Here is an 11,716-nt window from a genome sequence, read left to right on the forward strand (position 1 = left end):
ACACTGCTAGGTATGCAGACTGATAAAATTACACGGATCTAGTTAATATGAACCTGCTCTAATTTCAGCTAGAGAAAAAGTATTCTTAAACTCAGTCTTTCCTCCCCACCCCACCCCCAAAACATCTCAGGAAAGGTGGAGCAAAAAGATAAGCTAAGAACTAAAATTAAAATCCTAGGGCACATTGTTCCAAAAGTTGACATTTAAAAAATTTTTTTTAATGTTTATTATTTAATTTTTGAAAGAGAGACAGAATGAGAGCAGGGGAGGGGCAGAGAGAAAGAGGGAGACACAGAATCCGAAGCAAACTCCAGGCTCTGAACTGTCAGCACAGAGCCCAAGGTGGGGCTCAAACCCACACACTGCAAGACCATCACCTGAACCGAAGTCAGACGTTCAACCGACTGAGCCACCCAGGTGCTTGTAAAACTTGACATTTTAAAAAGATATATACAAAACTTGATGGCAAAAAGAGGAAAATTCCAGGCCAGTCTGTCTTGTGAACAGAGATGCAGAAAGTCTAAACAAAATATTAGCAAATCAAATTCAGTGATGTATAAAAAAGATAGCATCACAACCAGATTGGCCGTGTTCCAAGAATGCAAGGTTGGTTTAATATTTGAAAATCAATCATTGCAATTCAGCTCTTGGACAGAATAAAGGAGAAAAGGGATATGATCGTCTCTCCTCAGCCTCCTCAGCCACATCATCCTTTATGTGGGGAGTTGTCCTGTGGGATGTGGAACACCGCTCCTGGCCTCCACCCCCTAGATGCCAGCGGTGCCCACCCATCTGTGACAACCAGAAGTGTTTCCAGGCACTGCCAAATGCCCTGTGAAGGGGAACCTCTCCACCTGCTGAGAACCACTATAATACATAAAAAGAGATTTGACAAAATCCAAAACCCACTCATTATCTTAAAAGCAAACACACTTTGGGCGCCTGGGTGGCTCAGTTGGTTGAGCATCCGACTTTGGCTCAGGTCACGATCTCACAGTTTGTGAGATCGAGCTCCATGTCAGGCTCTGTGCTGACAGCTCGGAGCCTGGAGCCTGCTTCAGATTCTGTGTCTCCTCTCTCTCTGCCCCACCCCCACTCACGCTTTGTCTCACTCTGTTTCTCAAAAATAAATAAATGTAAAAAAAAAATGTTTAAACAGACAAACAAACACACTTGGGGGCACCTGGGTGGCTCGGGCTGGAAACTGCAAGACATTCTCAAGAGAAGTCACAGAACCAAATCAGTGCCTACCCAACATTAGCACGTCAGTATTTCCCAGAGTGTATGTTAACACAGAGACTGGAGGCCCTTAATGTTCCTGATGCAGCAGATCTAAGGTGGGGCCCAAGCATTTGTAGTTCTAGGTGCTGTGGCTGCTGGTCGAAGGGCCACAGTGTGAGAGCCACTAATCTGAGTAAGTGAGGGCGTGTACCATATTAGAGGAGTCAGAACGTTGGAAAATTCAGTTCTCCTCCACTTGAGGAACTTCTGTGTAGTCCCCGTCAAAGTCCCAGCAGAGGGGTGTGTGTGTGTGTGTGTGTGTGTGTGTGTGTGTGTGTGTGTAGCTGGGTGTCTGGAAACTGACAAGCTGATACTAAAATTTACATGGAAGTAAAAAGGGTCGAAAGAGCTATCACAGAATTAAAGACGAACAGCAGAACTGGAGGGCTTTAAACTACCAGATCTGGAGACTTGTAATAATTAAAACAATGTTTTAGGGGTTCCTCAGTGGCTCCATCAGTTAAGCAACAGACTTGGGCTCAGGTCATGATCTCACATTTGTGAGTTCAAGCCCCACGTTCGGCTCTCTGCTGTCAATGCAGAGCCTGCTTCAGATCTTTGTCTCCCTCTCTTTCTGCCCCTCCCCTGCTCTTGGGTACACGTTTATTTTTCTCTCTCAAAAGTAAACATTTTAAAAAAAGAAACACTGTATTAGTGGTATATGAGTAGACAAGTAGACAAACAGATAAGAGAATTCATAAACAGACAGACACGTACACTGTCATTTGACTTACAACCAAGGGAATATGCAGTGTTCAGGGATAGTATTTTCAAGGTCCGGTGCTGGACAATTGGATGTCAACTTAGAAAACAATGAGGGGCACCTGGGTGGCTCAGTCTGTTAAGCATCTGACCCTTGATTTCCATTCTGGTCATGATCTCGTGGTTGTGAGTTCGAGCCCCGTGGCAGGCTGTGCACTGACAGTTTGGAGCCTGCTTGGGATTCTCTCTCCCCCTCTCTCCTGCTTGCCTGCTATCTCTCTCTCTCCAAAATAAATAAATAAACATTAAAAAAAGAAAGAAGACAATGACTCTTGACCTCACGCCATACAGAAAAGTTCATTCCAGATTAATTGTCGCACTGAATATGGAAAGTTAAAAGTAATGCTTCTAGAATAAAACAGGTGAGTATCTCCATGACCATGGAGTTGGTAGTGGTTTCCTAAATAGGACACAAAAAACTCTAACCATGAAACTTTATTCTACATTAAAATTAAGGACTAGCCATCACAAGATTCCCATTAAGAGAGAGAAAAGGGAAGCTAGTGAGTAGTGGCCGATACTTGCAATAAATATTTCCAGTAAAAGATTTCTATCTAGTATGTATAGTCCTGTATTTTTAAAAAGACAACTGGATAGAAAAATAGGCAAAAGATTTGAACAGGCACTTTGTATGAGGATCTCCAAATGGCTAGTTAAGTATCATGGGGAAAAAACATGGCCCAACACTGTTCATCTTCTTGGGAATGGACCGGACATCAGAATGAGACTCGCGTATGCCAGCTGCATGGGGAGAACAAGCAGGCGTGCCCATGGGAATCACACTGGGACAGGCATTTGGGAGAACTGTTTGTATCTACCATAATGGACACATATCTGTGACCCAGCACTTGTATATAGGTTTATATCTGGTGGATGTGTATTGCTTATTCTCCCGAGCCGCATTCTGCTCTGTCTCCTGACCCAACCCATGCTGTGGATCTCTCTCCAGAGACTTTCCATTCTGTCTGCCCACCGAACCCGGGTGCAGACAGGTGCCTTTCCCTGAATCCTCCGGCCTTGAGGATCAAGCTAATACAGTCAAGCCCAGTGGAGACATTTGCATGTATTCTTGGGTTAATTATACCAAAAACAAATGGATGCCTTAAACGAAAGAACGGTCTCTAAATCTGTGGAGCCAGCAGGCTCTGGGATGGTCTGGGAGTCAGGTGCTTTGGGCGGGCTGGCGCACATTTGCGTAACCTCTCAGATCCCAGTGTGAAAAGCATTCCCCTGCACCGCCTGGGTCAGCTCTTAACTGAGTTTGCTTCCACACCTTTTCTGTTGTTTTATCAAAGTTCACACTCATAGAGGGTCAAGTAGCTTCAAAGTGTTATGAAAAGCACCCCTCCCCCAACTTCCTACTCACTAGAGGACACGACTTTTAACTCCTACCCATTTGTTATTTGCTTTCTAATTGACATTTTACTCTATATCCTCCCAGTATTTTATGTATGTGGGTATATATTAAGTATGCACATACTTGAGAGACAACTCTTACTTTCCATCTGCATTTTTCTCACTTAGCATTACATTGTTCGGAAAACACCATTTAAGATTCCTGTGTAATATTCTGTCTGTGAATGTGCCTTGATTTGTTTAACCATACCCTTATTGTTGGACATTTTTTTTAATGTTTATTTATTTTGAGAGAGAGCGAGGGAGTAAAGGAGATGCAGAGAGAGGGAGAGAGAGAATCCCAAGCAGGCTCCATACTGTTAGCACAGAGCCTGATGCAGGGCTCGATCTCACAACCACAAGATCATGACCAGAGCAGAAATCAAAGAGTCAGATGCTTAACCAACTGAGCCACCCAGGCACCCCTGGACATTTTTGTTCTCTCGCTACTGTGAATATGAATATAATTAATATATATGCGTGTGTGTGTGTGTGTGTGTGTGCATGTAGGTGTGTGTATGTGTGCACGTTACTCTAGGTAAATGGGTTCATAGATATGTGATTTTTCTCATAACCATAGTTTTCTATGGTTAATAACCTTTCGGGTTTTATTTGCTTGCTTTGTGCTCTCAGCCCTCTGGCTTGCTGTGCATCAGACTGGTTGTTGTCTGCACGGCTGACATCCTGGGGATGTCAGTTGAGTCCCGAGATCCCCTTTGGCTTTCTCTCATCCTCCCCTGGTCCTGTGTTGTTTCTTGGTTTACTCCCTCATCTAGGGGAAAACCACATTCCCCTACCACCCTGCAGAAGCTTTCTGAGAAAGGCACATGTGGGGGATGCACTGTGTAGACCTCACGTATCTTAAAACATCTTTATTCTACCATAACCTTAATTTGGTTAGGGGTAGAATTCTAGTTCTCCATTCACTCCGAATCTTAAAGGAATCATGACACTATCTTCTGGCTTCCTGCTGAGAAGTCTGTTGCTGTTCTGATTCCTGGTCTTTTGTTTTGTGACCTGTTTTTTCTCTCTGGGGAGCTTTCACGATCTTGCCCTTGCCCTCCGGTGTCGTCGGTGTCCTGAGATTTCACAGGGAGGTCCCTCAGCCCGCATAGGTCTGTTTCATTCTTGTTCATTAGATTTTCTGACGGCCCCTTTACATTCGGAAACTCAGGTCTCTCAGCCCAGGGGCCTCTCCTTATTTTACTTATTTATTTTGATTACTTTCTTCCCCTCTACTTTTCTGATTTATCTTTCTGGAGCTCTCATTATTTCAGATGTTGGCCCTCCCATACTTATCCTCTGATTTTCTTATCTTCCTTATTTTAAAACAAATTTTGACTATTTGTTTTACTTTACTAGTGTCTCCACTTTACCTTGTAGGCTTTTATTTCGTTTTTCAGTCCTGTGGTCCGAGTGTTAATTTCGAAGAGCTGTGTTTTTGTCTTGTGGGTTTTTTTTTTTTAAATAAGATCATATTCTTGATGGATTCAGTATCTCCACAACTCCCTGAGGATATGAATGGTAATCTTGTTGAAACTGTCATCATTCTGCATAGTTTGTTTTTGTAAATTGCTTTCTTTTCCTTTTTGTCTGTTCGGCTGCGTCTTTCATGGTGAGACTCCGTGATCCTTAGGCGTGTGCACGTGTTTAAGAGGAGAACGTTGAGAAGCTGGTCAGAAATCAGGGGGTTGGTTGACTGTCCTCTCCCCTGTAGGGGCATGTGGCTGAGCTGCTTCGTTGGGGAGCCCATGGCGTCGGCCCCTTTGGCCCTTGGATTCAGATACCTCAGGGAAGACTTCCAGACTTCAGTCCAGAGGGCATCAGGTTGGCTTCCTTTACTGCTCGTTTTCATTGTGGTCTCTCACTGTCAACTCTGCTTCAGATCCCTCTTTTACCTTCTTTTAAAAAACATCTAGTTTTCTGCCGGGATGACCTCATTCCTGCTGAACCACTTCTGCTCTTTACACAGAAGTGGCCCTTCCTCTTGGCCCTCTTGGCCCCGCTCCTCTTGGCCCCGCTCCCAGTACCCTCAGCACCTGCGAATGGGGGGGGGGGGGCAGCGAGGGGCTCCCTTGTACTCAGCAGGTGGGTCACCGGCTTCCCACAGCTGCTAAAAATCAGATTCCTTGGGTCTCCGGAGTCGGCTGCACCTGTCCTGCGGCTGCCTAACTTCCCACACTCTGTTACTGCTGTCTCTTTTCCTCTTCTTTTTTGTCTTTGTGATTGGTGCCTTCCAACAAAAATGAATCCCATTATTGTTTTCGTGAGGTTTCTGGAGGAGAGGAAGCTAAATATGTGCATTCGTGGCCATTGTCTTTATCCAAAGATGTCCCCCACTGCTATTGTGGGAAGACATCAGAGAGCAGGAAGTCGAGAACAGTGTTCCTTCCCAAGGAGGCTTGGAGAAGAATTCTTTTTCTGCCATTGACTCCCTAGGAGCCATAAGACTGGAGTTAATAATAGATTCTAAGACGCTTTACTTGCTACAGTTTCTTGGCAGCATTCTTTTTCACGCAGGTACCACGGGGAGGACACAGGCACGGGTTTGTCAGTGGGGCCACCTGAATGGCAGATCCTCCCCGACGGGAACTTGTAGAGGGACGTGGATTCCACCCAGGGCTCTGCAAGAGATCCTGACTTTGTCATGGCTTCTCTCTTCAGCAAAACAACTGTTTGCTTTCTCCCTTCCGTTCCCAACCCCCACACCCGTTAACACAGGATGATGAGAGCCTCAAGTACCTGACACATGAGGAAAAGGATGTCATCCTGTTTTTTGAAGAGACTATTGATTCCCTGGAAGATGATTGTGAGGAGCAAGTCCTGTGTGACAGCGGTGTGCACTCCCACTCTCCAGGGTCTCTGAACGAGAGCACTTCCAGTCACTCGGAGCCGGGAGATGTCATCGATTTAGTGCAGCCAGCACCTGAGGAGGGGGAACCCGAGTTCCTCCCGGCTGCGACTGAGACAGCAGGTGAGGAGCAAAGCCCAGTCCCCAGCCTCTGACTCGGTTCGTTAGTGTCATTCGGGACACTGTGGTCTTCCCGTGTGTGTGCCAGTGTGGACGCTGTGGGGGTTTTTGCAGGGTGGAGTTTGAGTATCCAACCAGTAGATGCTTTCGTAGCATATTAGGAGATAACACATGAAGGGAAAGTTCAAAGGAACTAGAATAAAGAATGAGACTGGCAGACCATACGAATCTATTTCATATACAGTAAAACCTTGGTTTGTGAGCATAATTCGTTCCAGAAACATGCTTGTAATCCAAAGCACTCGTATATCAAAGCGAATTTCAAGAACCATTGGCTCGGTTGTGATCATGTGATGTTCAGCATCACGTACTACTGATACCAGTCTTGCTCGTTTATTAAGTTAAAATTTATTGGAAACGTTTGCTTGTCTTGGGGCGCCTGGGTGGCTCAGTCGGTTAAGTGTCCAACTTCAGCTCAGGTCATGATCTCGTGGCTTTTGAGTCTGAGCCCCGTGTCAGGCTCTGTGCTGACAGATAGCTCAGAGCCTGGAGCCTGCTTCCGATTCTGTGTCTCCCTCTCTCTCTGCCCCATCCCTGCTCGCACTCTGTCTCTCAAAAATGAATAAAATTTTTGTTAATATTAAAAAAAAAAAAAGAAAGTTTGCTCATCTTGTGGAACACTCGCAGAACATGTTACTTGCAACCCAAGGCTTTACTGTATAGTAAAAAGAAAGAAAGAAAATTGGAATTGACTTCCAGGTATAACAATTCATTCTACAAACAGAACATACAAGGTTCTGTTTATATATATATTTTTAGCCTGTGAGGTTTGATCTCAGATTTTGAACAATCTTATGCCCCCTCTTTCTATGGCATGACTTCCCAAGTTGGGAGTATTTGGGCTAAAAAGTTAGCTGGTTCAGGAAAACAGGAAAAGGGCAGCAAGAGTTTGGCTTAGTGTCTACTTTGCAGGTCTGTTGGATTCAGGGCAGCCTCAAAGGAGAGGCGTGCTTTTTGTCCTTTGAGTGCTGTGAGAAGAGCAAGGGGGTGGATGAGGTGGGATTGTCTTGCACTGTTTCTCCTGACTGGAAAAGATGTTGGAAATAAACATAGCAAGGGGATAAGGATTAGAAAGGAGGAGGGAAAAACAGAAGGGAAAGTATTTTGGCTCTTACTACAAAATACTGCCATTTGTCACAAGCGTCTAGAAATACTTTTTCTCCCTCTGTGTGCGTGTGTGCGCGTGAGGCTGTGCATTACACCGATTTCACAGACTGGGGTTCCAGACTCCAGATGAGGAGCTTAGTTTACAGCCGTGTCTTCAAAGAAGAGACTTAATTACAGATGTCCCGTTTTTATCACACGTCTTTGAAGTGTAGTTCCTAAAATGCATTTGCACCTGCTGGTCCTTTAAAAGTGCCAGATCATCTGCTTGTGCCAAGGAAAACACTTAATGGAGAGAAAGCCGCCTTGCCCATCAGTGTCTAACATGATACTTCCACAGCGGTTTTAAGTGCCTGCCCCAGCAGGCGTTGGGTGAGATTCTAAGGATACAGGGATAAAAATTAGACACGGCTTACAGTTTTGCAGTGGGAGACAGATGCGTGATTGTAAGTGCAAATAGTATTGGGTGACCTGCGATCTGTATCTGTTTAGGCGGAGGAGGATGCCACCCGTCCGTCCCGTCTCCATTTTCCCTCGGTGACACCCCCTCCCAGGAGGGTTATCGTTCCCTCCTGTTTACTCGCCTCCTTAGAAGCCTGCGTGCGCGTGCGCGGTGTGCGTCCCAGGTCCCGAGCATTCAGACGCGAGTCTTTCACCATCACTGATCGTTTCCTTCTTGCCAAGTAGGGGGTGAGACTCACCCAGGACCTTCTCCTTCACTGTTCCAGGGAGTTTAGGTGACAGGAGGTGCTGCCGCTGACAATGGCATTATGTCCCCCTGGGGGGGGGGGGGCTCTTAAATTCAGCAAGAAAGCAATGGGATGCATTTATTTTTACATAAGGTGGTAGCTTATGAAGATTCTGCCTCCTTTTCAGGGGCTGGCCCTGCCGGGAAGGAAGACAGTCCGGTCCTCGAATGCGGGAAACCAGAAGCCCAGGGTCGTCCATCACCAGACCCCGAGGCTCCAGAGGCCCATCCGGTGCTGCCCTCCCAGCCGGTGGCCGCCCCGGCGACAGAGCCCCCCAGGAGAGAGCTGCCGGCCCCCGCTGCTCCCGCGGAGCACCCCAAACTGCCCCGCTCCGTTCCCACCCCCCTGGTTATCGCTCAGAAAATGTCCGAGAAGTTGGCGGGAAGTGAAACATTTTCACCGGCGTCCCCCACCGAGGAGGGCAGGCCCGGGGAGTGGAGGACGCTGCCCTCGGCGACCCCTCGGACGGGGGGCCGCCTCCCGTGGCACAGACACCCGGCGCAGCCGGCGCCCAAGCTTCACCGCTTCCCCAGCAACATCAGCGTGACCAACAGCGCGGGGAAGGAGTTCAACAAGACCATCTCCAGGGCGGCGGTCAGCGTGCAGGAGCGGAAGGCCCGGGTGTTGGCCAACATCAACGGGGTCTCTTTCCTGTCCCCGGGGGACCCCGAAGGCCGGGCCCCCGGGGGTGACCTCGCGGAGCAGGGGAGCAGCGGCTCTCCGGAGCAGGGGCCGCGTGGCCGGAGCGAGGCCGGCCCCGTCCACGAAGCCGTGTCCGTGCAGGCCGGCGGGCAGCCCGGCGCTCAGCGGTCCCGAGGCGTGCAGACGGAATGGTCCCCGCCGCTGGCCAACGGCTTCCAGAGCATCCACGACGTCCTGAAGAGCGAGCCCAGTGCCTTCGTCTCGACCGGAAAAACTGTCACCTTCCGTCCAGACCCGGCTCTCACCAGCAAACTCGCTCGCCAGAACGCCAGCAAGAGCTTTTACGAGCACCGGCAGCCGGACTGCGGCCAGGATGCTAGGAAGCGGTCAGGTTCACTGCCCAGGGCTGTGGGCTTCAGACCCCAGGGCATCACCGTCCAGTTCTCTGGCCGCGGTTCCACGGAGGAGGCCCGCCGGGAGGCCCTGCGGAAGCTCGGCCTCCTCAAGGAGAACTTGTGATGGAGAATGAGAGCGGGGCTGGGGAGGCTGGGTGGCCAGGGCAGGGGGTGTGCACGTAAGGGGCGGAGCAACAGCCCCCGTGCTGTGCCCTGTGCAGGGAGACACGTGACAGGTGCCAGGACTCCGTGGTCTGGGCCGAGGGACTGGGGACAGTAAGTGCCACCCGGCTCTGTGGCCGCATCTGAGTAGGAATAGCCTTCTGTGAAAGACAGTCCGGCCCCATATCTTGTCTTCCTTTTTCCGGGGGCTCAGAGAATAACCGTTAACACCCGAAATGCCATCGTATCTTTTGAGGATTCAGAAGGAGGGGGATTGGGTCTGATTTGTTATTCTTCAGTCCCTAATGTTGACTTTTATCCCAAGGACGTGACACGCAAGCCAGTTTAGGTCTCTTACACTCAGTTATCTATGACCGGGATCTCCCCCTCCTTTTCTAAGAAAATAAAAACGAAATGCCTGTTTAATTTTCGTAATGTCTTCAAATACTTCTTTGGGTCTTCTGTTTGGTTCTGAAGGATAAAGGATGGTGTGTTAGCCCTAGATGTGCCTTTGTTTCTGGGTAGAATTTGGTTTGCCTGTTTTTTAATTGAAAATTGAAATGAAACCTTTAGAGTATGATTTACTATAATTTTGAGTTCTGGGAGTGGAATGGAAAAGGGTGGGTTTGGAAAAGGTGGTAATTTTCAGAAAGCAAGTCTGATCAGACCGCGGGGGCCATGTCACTGGGGGATACGTGGGTGAGTGTGTATTGTGTATATACGTGTACATAATATGTGTTTATAGAAGCCTATGTGCGCGCACGCACACACACACACACACACACACACACACAGGTATCGTATGCACATTCATTAGTACACATACATAAACTTCTTAAAACCCTATCAAGTGACTACAGGATGCGAGACAGGCCTTCCCGTTCCCTTGACAGATGCTGCTGTCCCAGCTGTGATGGGTGACATCGAGACTGGCACCTTGAAAAAGGCACATCTCCATAATCAAAGTGCTTTCTCCTCACCCATAAGTTGCTCTGTACACAAGAAGAGTAATAGCCCAGGTAGGCTTCCAGATAAGCAGACAGTTCCTTCTTTAGAGAAGAACACTTTTAAGAGATGTATCACCAAATTTTAACCTGCTTTCAGCTTATCACCCAATTTTAGTTGTGCATGTTCCAAGGCAGCTACCTAACAGACGGAAACAAAGAAATTCTTAAGACCCCTTCGTGTTCTGGGAGCAAGACCTTGGGATTAGTTTTCAAGGGGAAAAAGCAGCAAACTGGTTTACACGATGTGAAAAGAACTGTATTCTCCCAGACTATGTTTTACAAGCTGAGTTGTAGCCACAAGCATTATTAAAACTATTTAAGGCTGGAGTCTTAAGCCTCTAAAAATAGACTGGGAAGGGCCACGCTTTTAAGTCACGCCCTTCTGTTACTCTGTCTCAGCCAGTGTCACAGAATCAGTTTCTTCCTGTTGAGTATTATTTCAATTCATACTTTTAAATGTGCTGTGAAGTGCGTCCTTTATAGTATTCGTATATAGTATGTATCTGCCTTATAGCAAGTTACATAAAATGATTGTCATTTTTTTCCTTAGAACTATAGTTTTTAGTGTCTCATCCGGCCCGTGTCCTCCTGAAATAATCTTATAGACTCTTGATGGATTTAATTTAAATAGGTGCTTTGATTTTTTTGGTTTTGAAAATAGTTTTTATTGTACTCCTATTTATGTTGGATTTGTTTGAAGAAGTCTTGAGGGATGTATTACCTTTTTACAAAGTGAGATGCCGTACATGGTGTTTCAAATTAGAGGGTCTTGATTATGGCTGACATTTTAAACATCCTTTAAATACGAGGATTATCTCTTTTAAGTTATCCTATGACTTCATTGTGATTAAGGTGAACTTGACTATACAGGAGTATATTTGTTCTCGTAATGACATTTTTGGAAAAATAAATGTAGAGATTTAAGTATAAACAGCTTTGTTTTTGCATTTTATACTTACACTCAGTTATTTTAAGTGGTTATAACCTTTCCTTCTATTTATTCATAATTATACTGGCTATTAATCTGGTCATTTCTTGGGCCCCGAACCCTAGTAATGAAAGCCATGTTTTGTATGAGGCTCAAATTACAGCTGCTGATGAACTAACTCCTGTATGTGTGCATATCACATTAACAAAAACATCTACTTTGCAAAGAGGCATTAGACATTCACAAGGGGTCATCTTCAA

At 46.8% G+C, this 11,716-nt stretch overlaps 1 protein-coding gene across 1 annotated transcript in view; it reads left to right on the forward strand.

Annotated features, from left to right (window-relative positions):
• PROSER2 (proline and serine rich 2) overlaps positions 1–11,459 on the forward strand; it is a 45,268-nt gene extending 33,809 nt beyond the window's left edge. The window contains exons 3-4 of the mRNA XM_049626846.1: positions 6,160–6,412; positions 8,450–11,459. Coding sequence (XP_049482803.1) covers positions 6,160–6,412; positions 8,450–9,483 — 1,287 coding nt within the window. The 3' untranslated portion in view covers positions 9,484–11,459. The remainder of the gene's footprint in view (positions 1–6,159; positions 6,413–8,449) is intronic.
• Positions 11,460–11,716: the final 257 nt, after the last annotated feature.

Source organism: Panthera uncia, chromosome B4, assembly GCF_023721935.1.
Source record: "Panthera uncia isolate 11264 chromosome B4, Puncia_PCG_1.0, whole genome shotgun sequence".
Lineage (NCBI taxonomy): Eukaryota > Metazoa > Chordata > Mammalia > Carnivora > Felidae > Panthera > Panthera uncia.